The 15,222-nt window shown below is 39.0% G+C and overlaps 1 protein-coding gene across 12 annotated transcripts in view; it reads left to right on the forward strand.

The window, feature by feature from the left end:
* APC (APC regulator of WNT signaling pathway) overlaps nt 1-13,614 on the forward strand; it is a 147,510-nt gene extending 133,896 nt beyond the window's left edge. For all 12 annotated transcript variants that reach the window (XM_045500836.1, XM_045500850.1, XM_045500818.1 and 9 more), the window contains 4 exons: nt 300-377; nt 1,400-1,516; nt 4,072-4,286; nt 6,024-13,614. In XM_045500836.1, the coding sequence (XP_045356792.1) occupies nt 300-377; nt 1,400-1,516; nt 4,072-4,286; nt 6,024-12,594 (6,981 nt within the window). In that variant the 3' untranslated portion in view covers nt 12,595-13,614. The remainder of the gene's footprint in view (nt 1-299; nt 378-1,399; nt 1,517-4,071; nt 4,287-6,023) is intronic.
* Nucleotides 13,615-15,222: the final 1,608 nt, after the last annotated feature.

The following is a 15,222-nucleotide window of genomic DNA, read 5'->3' on the forward strand; positions in this document are numbered from 1 at the left end:
AAATCCTGATGACATATGCAAGTGTACACATATATTGGTTCCGTCCAAATAAGAGACTGTACTTTAAAACCCTTTGCTTATTATTTCTTATCATTTATTCATTTTATTTCTCCAGTATACTAAGAGAAGAACTGAGAGCAAAAGACTTATGTAATCTGGTTTTACATCTTTTATGGGTAAAATATTAGGATGATTAAAATGAGACCGTTAAAACTGGATTTGAAGTTTATTAGACAAAAATAAAGCACAGCTTCATTTTGCCTTGTTACTGACCCTCTGTTCCATTTCTAATTTTACAGGCTACACTCTGCTCTATGAAAGGCTGCATGAGAGCACTTGTGGCCCAACTAAAATCTGAAAGTGAAGACTTACAGCAGGTACTAGTTAGAATCACAAATGTTTTTTGGGGGTATTTGTGGGTTAATATCATGATTTAGATTAATTTAAGCTTTGGCTCAATATTTAGTGTCTCATGTTTCAATTATGGTTACATTAATACCAGAATAAAGGAAAATAATTATATTGTAGGAATTCCTTTTGGCACCATATTAGCATTTAGGAGGAATTTCTTTATTAGTAGATTTCTACTCTTAACAGTAGCATTAAGGGGCGCCTAGGTGGCTCAGGTGGTTAAGCACCCGACTTTGGCTCAGGTCATGATCTTGTAGTTTGTGGGTTCAAGCCCCGCATTGGACCCTGTGCTGACAGCTCAGAGCCTGGAGCCTACTTCAGATTCTGTGTCTTCCCTCTCTCTCTGCCCCTCCCCCACTTGCATTCTGTCTCTCAAAAATAAATATTTTTTAAAACTTTAAAAACAAAAAAAAGCGGTTAGAGTGGAAGAGAGCCAAAGCATAAGAGACTCTTAAAAACTGAGAACAAACTGAGGGTTGATGGGGGGTGGGAGGGAGGGGAGGGTGGGTGATGGGTATTGAGGGCACCTTCTGGGATGAGCACTGGGTGTTGTATGGAAACAAATTTGACAATAAACTTCATATATTGAAAAAAATAAAATAAAAATAAATAAATAAATAAATAAATAAATAAATAAATAAATACTTTAAAAACAAACCAAAAAAAAAGCATTAAAAACAAAACAACTATAGAGGCACCTGGGTGGCTCAGTTAGTTGAACATCCCGGCTCTTGATTTCAGCTCAGGTCATGATTCGAGGGTCATGGATCAAGCCCCAGGTTGGGCTCTGAGCTGAGCATGGAGCCTGCTTAAGATTCTCTCTCTCTCTCTCTCTCTCTCTCTCTCTCTCTCTCTCTCTCTCTCTCTCCCCCCCCCCCCCCTTCCCGCCCCTCTCCCCCACTGGCACTCCTGCTCTCTCACTCTAAAAGAGAAGAAAACTATAAATTATTTTATATTCAAATTATTCTACAATTGATTTCATTTGCAGGTTATTGCAAGTGTTTTGAGGAATTTGTCTTGGCGAGCAGATGTAAATAGTAAAAAGACATTGCGCGAAGTTGGAAGTGTGAAAGCATTAATGGAATGTGCTTTGGAAGTTAAAAAGGTACCTTTGAAAACATTTAATATTCTCATTCGGATTTTCATCTTTGGTTACTTTTTCCCATCCCTGAGATTCCTTGATTCGTGACCCGCTTATCTCATCAGTTCTTATTCTTAGACTGCTCTAAACTCCTACTAAAGTATTAAGATGGAAAAGATTGTACAAAGTGTCCTAGGGTAAGTCAGGGTTTTTCGGATTTGACACTGTTGGCATCTTGGACCTGGTAATTGTTTGTTTTAAGGGACTGACCTGTGCCTTGTATGGTGTTTTGCAGCATATTTGGCCTTTGTCCATTAGATACCAATACACTTCCCCTCAGTCATGACAGTCAAAAATGTCTCCAGATATTACCAGATGTGCCCAGAGGGGCAAAGGGAAAGAATCATCCCCAATGGAGAATCACTGTGTACATAGTGTTAGTGTTACTCTGTGCTCTCCAGAGTCCTCAGTTTTGACAGTCACCCTATCAAGAGGTGATAAGACCCAAGGGCAAGGAATTCCTCAAATAATAGTTTATTTACAAAAGGAAGTATCACCAGATGGCATATCTACTTCATAAACTAAGCTAATTTAAAAAGAAAAGCTTAAACTTGAAATCTGGGACTAAGCAGGCTTCCTTTCACCCAACCATTCCCCCTGGACCCACAGCCTACATTATTTTTCTTCAAAATGTCCTTTTCTGAGAAGATAAAGAATTTGGGGGTTTTGTTTATTTATTTGTGTATGTATTTTTGTGAAATTATACCAGGAAAACCCAAGAAAATCAACTGAAATATAATTAGAAATAAGAAAAGTATTCAATTAAAAAACTGGTTATAACAATAATATTCAAATATACTTAGGGTCTGCATAAAAAATACCATTAAAACGCTCTTGAAATAGCAGAACACTTGCATTTCTTACAGGGAGGAACATATACTAATGGCCAAGAAGCACTTAAAAAGATACTCAACATCATTAGTCCTGAGGAAAATATAAATTAAAACTAGTGAGATACCATTACATATATTATATTGGTTAAAATGTAAAAGATTAACCAAGTGTTGTCTAGGATGTTAAGCAGCTGGAATTCTCATACACTGCTGGTGGGAATGTAAAATGGTATATATCACTTTGAAGAACATTTGGCAGTGTTTTAAAGTTAAACATTTACCAACCATACAACCCAGCCATTCCAGTTCTAAGTGTTTACCAAAGAGAAACAACCTCTGTTCACACAAAATCTTAAACACAGATGTTGTCAGCAATTTTGATAGCCAAAAACTAGACATAACTCTAAAGTATATCAACAGGTGAATGGGTAAAGAAGTTATGGAATGTCCACAATGGAATACTATTTGGCTATTTAAAAAATGAACTATTGGGGTACCTGGGTGGCTCATTTGGTTAAGCATCCGACTTTGGCTCAGGTCATGACCTCTCGGGCCCCGCGCTGGGCTCTGTGCTGACAGCTCAGAGCCTGGAGCCTGCTTCAGATTCTGTGTCTCCTTCTCTCTCTGTCCCTCCCCTGCTCGTGCTCTCTCACTCTCTCTCTCAAAAATAAACATTTAAAAAAATGTTTTTTAATGAACCATTGACACATGCAATAATCTATAATGACAGAAACAGATCAGTAGTTGCTTGGGGCTGGCAGTGGATTACAATAAGATACCAGGAAATTTAGAGCATTGATATGTTTGTTATATACAACTTGCTGTTTTTATTTAATATTAAATCTTAAACATCTTTCCATGTCAGTATATAGAGGGCTTTTTCTGGGTTTTGTTATCATGAAATGTCATCTTTTCAGAATGCACACCAATTCCGTCTCATAGTCTAATATGAGCTCTTGTCAGGGTTGCCTGGGTGACTTAGTCGGTAAAGCATCCAACTTCAGCTCAGGTCATGATCTCACAGTCCATGAGTTCGAGCCCTGCATCAGGCTCTGTGCTGTCAACTCAGAGCCTGGAGCCTGCTTCAGATTCTGTGTCCCCTTCTCTCTGCCTCTTACCTGCTCACACTCTGTTTCTCTGTCTCTCTCTCTCTCTCTCAAAAGTAAATAAGCGTTAAAAAATTTAATATGAGCTCTTGCAAGATATGTGTGTACCATCTAAACACATAGAATAAAGTTCATAAAGGTCATTAGTTTAGTATTGTGTTCTGCTTGTTCTATGGGGACATCACTTAAGTTCCATTTGGTATTTTCTGAAAGTTGTCCTAAATGAAGAGTTCCTAATACTTTGCCCATGAGGGGCAAGGAGCAGGGGGGTTGTGCAATAATAATAACAACTTACTCAAGGTGTGCTGGGGTGGCCCAGTCGGTTGAGTGTCCAACTCTTGATTTCTGCTCAGGTCATGATCCCAGGGTCAGGGGATCAAGCCCCACGTCAGGCTCTGCACTGAGTGTGGAGCCTGCTTGGGATTCTCTCTTTCTCTCCTCTGCCCCTGTCCCCTGCTCACACTTTCTCTCTCTCTTTAAAAAAATTAAAAAAATTAACAACTTAATAGAAGTAAACACAGAAGTTGGAAGAGGCACACTCCAACTCTAATTAGATGACACATGTTCTGTTTCTTAATAGGAATCAACCCTCAAAAGCGTATTGAGTGCCTTATGGAATTTGTCAGCACATTGCACTGAGAATAAAGCTGATATATGTGCTGTAGATGGTGCGCTTGCATTTCTGGTTGGCACTCTCACTTACCGAAGCCAGACAAATACTTTAGCCATTATTGAAAGTGGAGGTGGAATATTACGGAACGTGTCCAGCTTGATAGCTACAAATGAGGACCACAGGTAAGTTTTATGTTACTTTTAAATGAATTAGTGTAGAATTCTTACCCTTAAAAAGACCCAGTTGTAAGTAGTGTTTTGTTTAATTGTGCAGGTTCTAAGCCAAATTGTATTTATTCTAACAAAAGTTTATAGTATCACAAAGATGTGTACAAGTAAATAAATGACACTTAAAAGGTATAACCCATACGTAGGGAAAAAAAAGTTACAAATACTACAAAGAACAAAATCTCATTGTATATGTTAGTATGGCATAAAGGAGTATAAGGTTTATAAAGAACAAAACTTAGGTGTATAATCCAGAGAACACAGTAGTTCATGTCTTTCTAACGGTATCTTAATAATCATAATGTCATTTAACCAACAACCATTTAACTAGGGCTGTGAAACCTAAGAAAGTATCTGAGATACAAGGCACACATTTTCAGAACTTAGGCTCTGTATTTTGTCAACAAAAATATGGGTATCTTTCACAGCATATTTATTTATTTATTATCCAGTATTGCTTCCCATTTTAGAAAGTCCAGGAGGTGCTTTTAGTAACAGTACTTGTAAAGAATGTGAACATCTTCTCTTTAGGTTTTTGATGCACAGACTAACAAGCCTTATAGCCCTTTCTGCTATGCAAAGAAGACCTCTTAAATTCAGTAAGCACTCAGCTGTTTGCTGGACTGCTGAGAGAACTGTCATGTTAAGGCTCACTGCACACCCTTGCCAATCAATTTTAAAGCCCTCTAAAGTTGAACATGCTGTCATTAAACTTCAGTTTACCGTGCATTAAACAAGCTATAGCTCTTTCAAAAAGTCCCAAAGTTCTCAACCTTTGGGACTCTGAACCTTTGTTTTAAAGTTACCTTTAAGGGGCGCCTGGGTGGCGCAGTCGGTTAAGCGTCCGACTTCAGCCAGGTCACAATCTCACGGTCTGGGAGTTCGAGCCCCGCGTCAGGCTCTGGGCTGATGGCTCAGAGCCTGGAGCCTGTTTCCAATTCTGTGTCTCCCTCTCTGTCTGCCCCTCCCCCGTTCATGCTCTGTCTCTCTCTGTCCCAAAAATAAATAAACGTTGAAAAAAAAAATAATTAAAAAAAATAATAATAAAGTTACCTTTAAATTTCCAAAACCTTTCATTAGAAATAACAAACTACGTGCACAGTTTGACAGCACATTTGTAAGGGGGATGGCAGTACCACAGACTCAATCCAGGGACATAGAGGTTATTCTAAAATGTCAGTTTGCCGGCCTAGGAGCTTACATAAAGCTTACAGCTTTATGACTATATAAAGATCCATCGATCGATTCTTCCACGTCTTCCACTACGTCTTATTAGTCGACATTGTGGCACCCATCCATAGATTAAGTTACCACAAAGTCCCTGTTTAGCATAAGATTTCATGATACATTTATTGGGGAACTCTGTGACCATATAAACAAGGCAGATGTGTCTGCTCAGGCAAAAATTTTAAAGGCTATTGGGTCAGAATAGGAAATACAGAATGTGTTCAAATTAACACTTCTTTTAGTCTGACAGATGAGTATTTTTAAACAATAAACATTAAATGAACTAGGAACAAATGGAGATGTGAAATGCTTGAAATTTGTAGTATAATTTGGTGCAGTTTTATTGTGCCTATTAATCAGTTTTAGTAGTTATCTTTAGATTTAAATTTGTTTTCTAACCTTTTATTTATTGTTATAATAAGCAGATTTTTACCTTAATTTTGGGATCTCTTCTTTTTATTTCAGGCAAATCCTAAGAGAGAACAACTGCCTGCAAACCTTATTACAACACTTGAAATCTCACAGTTTGACAATAGTCAGTAATGCATGTGGAACCTTGTGGAATCTCTCAGCAAGAAATCCTAAAGACCAGGAAGCATTATGGGACATGGGGGCAGTCAGCATGCTCAAGAACCTCATTCATTCAAAGCACAAAATGATTGCTATGGGAAGCGCTGCAGCTTTAAGGAATCTCATGGCAAATAGACCTGCAAAGTATAAGGATGCCAATATAATGTCTCCTGGTTCAAGCTTGCCATCTCTTCATGTCAGGAAACAAAAAGCCCTAGAAGCAGAATTAGATGCTCAGCATTTATCAGAAACTTTTGACAATATTGACAATTTAAGTCCCAAGGCATCTCATCGTAGTAAGCAACGACACAAGCCAAATCTTTATGGTGACTATGTTTTTGACACCAACCGACATGATGATAATAGATCAGACAATTTTAATACTGGAAACATGACTGTCCTTTCACCATATTTAAATACTACAGTGTTGCCCAGCTCCTCTTCATCAAGAGGAAGTTTAGACAGTTCTCGTTCTGAAAAAGATAGAAGTTTGGAGAGAGAACGAGGAATTAGCCTAGGCAACTACCACCCAGCAACAGAAAATCCAGGCACTTCTTCAAAGCGAGGTTTGCAGATTTCCACCACTGCAGCCCAGATTGCCAAAGTCATGGAAGAAGTATCAGCCATTCACACCTCCCAGGAAGACAGAAGTTCTGGGTCTACTGGCGAGTTACATTGTGGGACAGATGAGAGGAATGCACTAAGAAGAAGCTCCACTGCCCACACACATGCAAACACTTACAACTTCACTAAGTCAGAAAATTCAAATAGGACATGTCCTATGCCTTATGCCAAATTGGAATATAAGAGATCTTCAAATGATAGTTTAAATAGTGTCAGTAGTAGTGATGGTTATGGTAAAAGAGGTCAGATGAAGCCTTCCATTGAATCCTATTCTGAAGATGATGAAAGTAAATTTTGCAGCTATGGTCAGTATCCAGCTGACCTAGCCCATAAAATACACAGCGCAAATCATATGGATGATAATGATGGAGAACTAGATACACCAATAAATTATAGTCTTAAATATTCAGATGAGCAGTTGAACTCCGGAAGGCAAAGCCCTTCACAGAATGAAAGATGGGCAAGACCCAAACATATAATAGAAGATGAAATAAAACAGAGTGAGCAAAGACAATCAAGAAGTCAAAGCACAACTTACCCCGTATATACTGAGAGCACTGATGATAAACATCTCAAGTTTCAGCCACATTTTGGACAGCAGGAATGTGTTTCCCCATATAGGTCAAGAGGAGCCAATGGTTCAGAAACAAATCGAGTAAGTTCCAATCATGGAATTAATCAAAATGTAAACCAGTCTTTGTGTCAGGAAGATGACTATGAAGATGATAAGCCAACCAACTATAGTGAACGTTACTCCGAGGAAGAGCAGCATGAAGAAGAAGAGAGACCAACAAATTATAGCATAAAGTATAATGAAGAGAAACATCATGTGGATCAACCTATCGATTATAGTTTAAAATATGCCACAGACATTCCTGCCTCACAGAAACCACCATTTTCATTCTCAAAGAGTTCATCTGGACAAAGCACTAAAACTGAACACATCTCTTCAAGCAGTGAGAATACATCCACACCTTCATCTAATGCCAAGAGGCAGAATCAGCACCATCCAAGTTCCACACAAAGCAGAAGTGGTCAGACCCCAAAAGCCACCTCCTGCAAAGTTCCCTCTATCAACCAAGAAACAATACAGACTTACTGTGTAGAGGATACCCCAATATGTTTCTCACGTTGCAGTTCACTATCATCTTTGTCATCGGCCGAAGATGAAATAGGATGTGATCAGACAACACAGGAAACAGATTCTGCTAATACTCTACAAATAGCAGAAATAAAAGAAAACAGTGGGACTAGATCAACAGAAGAGTCTGTGAGTGAAGTTCCAACAGTGTCACAGCACATTAGAACCAAATCCAGCAGACTTCAGGCTTCTGGTTTATCTGCAGAATCGACCAGGCATAAAGCTGTTGAATTTTCTTCAGGGGCTAAATCTCCATCAAAAAGTGGTGCTCAGACACCTAAAAGTCCACCAGAGCACTACGTTCAGGAGACTCCACTCATGTTTAGCAGATGCACTTCTGTCAGTTCACTTGATAGTTTTGAGAGTCGTTCGATTGCCAGCTCCGTTCAGAGTGAACCCTGCAGTGGAATGGTAAGTGGCATTATAAGCCCCAGTGACCTTCCAGATAGCCCTGGACAAACCATGCCACCAAGCAGAAGTAAAACCCCTCCTCCTCAGACAGTTCAGAGTAAGCGAGAGGTACCTAAAAACAAAGCCCCTACTGCGGAAAAGAGAGAGAGTGGACCGAAGCAAGCTGCTGTAAATGCTGCAGTACAGAGAGTCCAGGTGCTTCCAGATGCTGATACTCTCTTACATTTTGCCACAGAAAGTACTCCAGATGGATTTTCTTGTTCATCTAGCCTGAGTGCTCTGAGCCTCGATGAGCCATTTATACAGAAAGATGTGGAATTAAGAATAATGCCTCCAGTTCAGGAAAATGACAATGGGAATGAAACCGAATCTGAGCAGCCTGAAGAAGCAAATGAAAGCCAGGTAAAAGAAGCAGAAAAACCTACTGATTCTGAAAAAGATCTGTTAGATGACTCAGATGATGATGATATTGAAATATTAGAAGAATGTATTATTTCTGCCATGCCAACAAAATCTTCACGTAAAGCCAAAAAACCAGCCCAGACTGCTCCAAAATTACCTCCACCTGTGGCAAGGAAACCAAGTCAACTCCCTGTGTATAAACTTCTTCCATCACAAAACAGGTTACAGGCACAAAAACATGTTAGTTTTACACCAGGAGATGATATGCCACGGGTGTATTGTGTAGAAGGGACACCTATAAACTTTTCCACAGCTACATCTTTAAGTGATCTAACAATAGAATCTCCTCCAAATGAGTTAGCTGCTGGAGAAGGGGTTAGAGCAGGAGCACAGTCTGGTGAATTTGAAAAACGAGATACCATTCCTACAGAAGGCAGAAGTACAGATGATGCTCAAAGAGTAAAAACCCCATCTGCAACTATATCTGAACTGGATGACAATAAAACAGAAGAAGGTGATATTCTTGCAGAATGCATTAACTCTGCTATGCCCAAAGGAAAAAGTCACAAGCCTTTCCGTGTGAAGAAGATAATGGACCAGGTCCAACAAGCATCTATATCTTCATCTGGAGCTAACAAAAATCAGTTAGATGGTAAGAAAAAGAAACCTACTTCACCAGTAAAACCTATACCACAAAATACTGAATATAGGACACGTGTAAGAAAAAACACAGACTCAAAAAATAATTTAAATGCTGAAAGAACTTTCTCAGACAACAAAGATTCAAAGAAACAGAACTTGAAAAATAATTCCAAGGATTTCAATGATAAGCTACCAAATAATGAAGATCGAGTCAGAGGAAGTTTTACTTTTGATTCACCTCATCATTACACTCCCATTGAAGGAACTCCATACTGTTTTTCACGAAATGATTCTTTGAGTTCTCTAGATTTTGATGATGATGATGTTGACCTTTCTAGAGAAAAGGCTGAATTAAGAAAGGGGAAAGAAAATAAAGAATCAGAAGCTAAAGTTACCAGCCACACAGAACTAACCTCTAGCCAACAATCAGCTAATAAGACACAAGCTGTTACAAAACATCCAATAAATCGAGGTCAGTCGAAACCCATGCTGCAGAAGCAATCCACTTTTCCACAGTCATCCAAAGACATACCAGACAGGGGAGCAGCAACTGATGAGAAATTACAAAATTTTGCTATTGAAAATACTCCGGTGTGCTTTTCTCGAAATTCCTCTTTAAGTTCTCTTAGTGACATTGATCAAGAAAACAACAATAACAAAGAAGGTGAACCTGTCAAAGAGACAGAGCCCCCTGACTCACAGGGAGAACCCAGCAAACCTCAGGCATCAGGTTATGCTCCTAAATCATTTCATGTTGAAGATACCCCTGTTTGTTTCTCACGAAATAGTTCTCTCAGTTCTCTTAGTATTGATTCTGAAGATGACCTGTTGCAGGAATGTATAAGTTCTGCAATGCCAAAAAAGAAAAAGCCTTCAAGACTCAAGGGTGATAATGAAAAGCATAGTCCCAGAAATACGAGTGGCATATTGGCAGAAGATTTGACACTTGATTTGAAAGATATACAGAGACCAGATTCAGAACATGGTTTATCCCCGGATTCAGAAAATTTTGATTGGAAAGCTATTCAGGAAGGTGCAAATTCCATAGTAAGTAGTTTACATCAAGCTGCTGCTGCTGCATGTTTATCTAGACAGGCATCATCTGACTCAGACTCCATCCTTTCACTGAAATCAGGGATCTCCCTGGGATCACCATTTCATCTTACACCTGATCAAGAGGAAAAACCCTTTACAAGTAATAAGGGCCCACGAATTCTAAAACCTGGGGAGAAGAGTACATTGGAAACTAAAAAGATAGAATCTGAAAATAAAGGAATCAAAGGAGGAAAAAAAGTTTATAGAAGTTTAATTACCGGAAAAGTTCGTTCTAATTCAGAAATTTCAAGCCAAATGAAACAGCCTCTTCAAACAAACATGCCTTCAATCTCTCGGGGCAGGACAATGATTCATATTCCAGGAGTTCGAAATAGCTCTTCAAGTACAAGTCCGGTTTCTAAAAAAGGCCCACCCCTTAAGACTCCAGCCTCCAAAAGCCCTAGTGAAGGTCAGCCAGCCACCACTTCTCCTAGAGGAACCAAGCCATCTGTGAAGTCAGAATTAAGCCCTGTTACCAGGCAGACATCCCAACCAGCTGGAGCAAATAAAGGGTCTTCTAGATCAGGATCTAGAGATTCCACTCCTTCAAGACCTGCCCAACAACCATTAAGTAGACCTATGCAGTCTCCGGGGCGGAACTCAATTTCTCCTGGTCGAAATGGAATAAGCCCTCCTAATAAATTATCCCAGTTGCCAAGGACTTCATCCCCTAGTACTGCTTCAACTAAGTCCTCAGGTTCTGGGAAGATGTCATACACATCTCCAGGCAGACAGATGAGCCAGCAGAACCTTACCAAACAAACGGGTTTATCCAAGAATGGCAGCAGTATCCCAAGAAGTGAGTCTGCCTCCAAAGGACTAAATCAGATGAATAATGGGAATGGATCCAATAAAAAGGTAGAACTTTCTAGAATGTCCTCAACTAAATCAAGTGGAAGTGAATCTGATAGGTCAGAGAGACCCGTATTAGTACGCCAGTCAACTTTCATCAAAGAAGCTCCAAGCCCAACCCTAAGGAGAAAATTGGAGGAATCTGCTTCATTTGAATCTCTTTCTCCATCTTCTAGACCAGATTCTCCCACTAGGTCCCAGGCACAGACTCCAGTTTTAAGTCCTTCCCTTCCTGATATGTCTCTGTCCACACATTCATCTGTTCAGTCTGGTGGATGGCGAAAACTCCCACCTAATCTCAGTCCCACCATAGAGTATAATGATGGAAGACCAGCAAAGCGCCATGATATAGCACGCTCCCATTCTGAAAGTCCTTCTAGACTTCCAATTAATAGGTCAGGAACCTGGAAACGTGAGCACAGCAAACATTCATCATCCCTTCCACGAGTAAGCACTTGGAGAAGAACTGGAAGTTCATCCTCAATTCTTTCTGCTTCATCAGAATCCAGTGAAAAAGCAAAAAGTGAAGATGAAAAACATGTGAACTCTATTTCAGGAACCAAACAAACTAAAGAAAACCAAGTATCCACAAAAGGAACATGGAGAAAAATAAAAGAAAATGAGATTTCTCCCACAAATAGTACCTCTCAGACCACTTCCTCAGGTGCTGCAAATGGTGCTGAATCAAAGACTCTGATTTATCAAATGGCACCTGCTGTTTCTAAAACAGAGGATGTTTGGGTGAGAATTGAGGACTGTCCCATCAACAACCCTAGATCCGGAAGATCCCCAACAGGAAATACTCCCCCCGTGATTGACACTGTTTCAGAAAAGGGAAATCCAAACGCTAAAGATTCAAAAGATAATCAGGGAAAACAAAATGTGGGTAATGGCAGTGCTCCCATACGCACCATGGGTTTGGAAAACCGCCTGAACTCCTTTATTCAGGTAGATGCCCCAGACCAAAAAGGAACTGAGGCTAAACCGGGACAAAGTAACCCTGTCCCTGTGTCAGAAACTAATGAAAGTTCCATAGCTGAGCGTACCCCTTTCAGTTCTAGCAGTTCAAGCAAGCACAGTTCACCTAGTGGGACTGTTGCTGCCAGAGTGACTCCGTTTAACTACAATCCAAGCCCTAGGAAAAGCAGCGCAGATAGCACTTCAGCTCGGCCATCTCAGATCCCGACACCAGTGAACAACAACACGAAGAAACGAGATTCAAAAACTGACAGCACAGAATCCAGTGGAACTCAAAGTCCTAAGCGCCATTCTGGGTCTTACCTTGTGACATCTGTTTAAAAGAGCCGGAATGATGAAACTAAGAAAATTATGTGTTAATTACAACTGCTATGTAGAAATCTTGTTTCAGATGAAACTTTAAAAGACTGAAAAATTTTGTAAATAGGTTTGATTGTTAGAGAGTTTTTGTTCTGGAAGCCATATTTGATAGTATACTTTGTCTTCACTGGTCATATTTTGGGAGGCACTCTTGATAGTTAGGAAAAAAATGGTAAAGCCAAGTATATTTGTACAGTATGTTTTACATGTATTTAAGTAGCATCCCATCCCATCATACTTTAATTATTGCTTGTCTTAAACTAATGAACACTACAGATAGAGGATATGATATATTGCTGTTCTCAATCATTTCTAGATTATAAACTGACTAAACTTACATCAGGGAGAAATTGGTATTTATGCAAAAAACCATTCTGTTTTAGTCCTTGTGAATCCATCTAACATTATAATTAATCATGTGGCTGTGAAATTCACAGTAATATGGTTCCCGATGAACAAGTTTACCCAGCCTGCTTTGCTTTACTGCATGAGTGAAACTGATGGTTCAATTTCAGAAGTAATGATTAACAGTTCTGTGGTCAAATTATGTGCATATAGATAGCTACAGTGTAACAACTTACACTATTTTGTGCTCAAAACAAACAAAAAAATCAAAAAATCTGTGTAACTGTAAAACATTGAATGAAACTATTTTACCTGAACTAGATTTTATCTGAAAGTAGGTAGAATTTTGCTATGCTGTAACTTGTTGTATATTCTGGTATTTGAGGTGAGATGGCTGCTCTTTTATTAATGAGACATGAATTGTGTCTCAACAGAAACTAAATGAACATTTCAGAATAAATTATTGCTGTATGTAAACTGTTACTGAAATTGGTATTTGTTTGAAGGGTCTTATTTCATGTTTGTATTAATAATTGTTAAAAAGGCCTCTTTTAAAAGCTTATATAAATTTTTTCTTCAAATTCTATGCATTAAGAGTAAAATTCCTCTTACTGTAATAAAAACAATTGAAGCTAACTGTTGACATTTAACCATTCCATGCATTGGCACTTAACCATTCCTGAAACTTACTATTCTTATATGAGATTAGCTTAGCACTCCTGGTGTTTAATATTTTTTCTTACTCCACTGGGGTTGATTTAAAACAGATTCATGGAATAGCAATGTGCACTACCTAGCACAGGACTGGACGTTGAACATAATAGGCCCACATAGAGTATTTCTTTTTTCTTAATAGTCTCTTTACTTGAAAATTTTATTGATTATTCTTAGGTATAAGTAGTCTCTTCCATGCCTGTCTTGCAGTGTAACTGTCTTGTCCCTTCATCTACCCTCTGTTGCTACTGGGTCTGGAATGAACACCTTTTATCACCCTATATGTTGGGGCAAAATTCCAGCAGCTGATTGTAATCAGCATTTTGCCATGCTCAGAAAATGCAAATCACACGGAACTTCAAAGGTTTAACACCACTATGAGATTCAAAAGACAATTTAAAAACCTCTGCCTGTTAAGGAATACTGTTTCTGGTGGGTAGAGTTATGGGATACATGTGCCATTGCCCCCTTCTTCACAGAGCAGGGAGAGCCTCCTTCATGAAGGAAGATAACTAATACACATATTAACATATTTTATCTTCCCAGAATTTGTCCTGAATGATCAGAGGGTGAAAATGATAAATGCTCACATACTGAATAAATGAAAATTTACTTTTAGTGATAAAATTCATGCATTCTGCTTTGGGGGAAGAGAAAAGATATTCAGGTACAGTGGGGATACTGGGAAAAGTGGTTGAGAAGGAGTAAGCACATCTGCTTGATGCCCCTGAAATCACATGTGGTTATGTACCCCTTACATGTGTTTATCAATGCCAGTAAATCCTCTAAAGCCCATACTCTTTCCACTGTACCACTTTGCAAACACTTCAATTTACTGATGTTTGGAATATATCTACATTTAAATTTTTGTCATTTTATCTAAGTGAATCGATCGTTTGTGAATAATAATAATAGTTGATGTATTTTTCAAAGGCTGCCTTCTCCAACAGGGATTCGCACATATAGGTCATATTTCCTTGCTCTTTTAGTCCTGATTTTCTATTTTTCTGAACTACTGCATGCCAGTTTTTATGAGCACTTCAAGTACTTTTATGGAAAGAGATGGGATGTAAATCGATTAGAATAAAATTGCCTTTTTCAAGGAAGAAAAATTAAAAAAAAAAAAAAACTATCAATGCTGGGAACGAAAAAAAAAAAAAAAAAGATGTCTTCCACCTGCCAGAAAGCTCAGGAAGTACTGTAAGCAACACCTACTGTCAGATGGTCCTGTCAATCGACATTGCCTGTGGAGGAAAAAGTTGCTATATGAGACTCTTCAGTTTGAACCAAAGCTCTGAATTAGGAAAGGGGCAACCTTCAATTCTACTTCTAGAAGTTTGCAGTGTGCTGCCATAACTGATAGCAGGCCAGATGGTCCCAGTATATGCTTGTTGAAAATGGTAACAGCGCAATGTAGAGAATAAGAGTTATGATACCTGTTGAGAGAAGCAGGGGGCAGTGCCCTATCTAGCTTCCCACTGCAGCAAACAACTCCCAAGGCGGTGGGTTTCAAACTGGACTGCATCTGAG

Source organism: Leopardus geoffroyi, chromosome A1, assembly GCF_018350155.1.
Source record: "Leopardus geoffroyi isolate Oge1 chromosome A1, O.geoffroyi_Oge1_pat1.0, whole genome shotgun sequence".
Taxonomy (NCBI): domain Eukaryota; kingdom Metazoa; phylum Chordata; class Mammalia; order Carnivora; family Felidae; genus Leopardus; species Leopardus geoffroyi.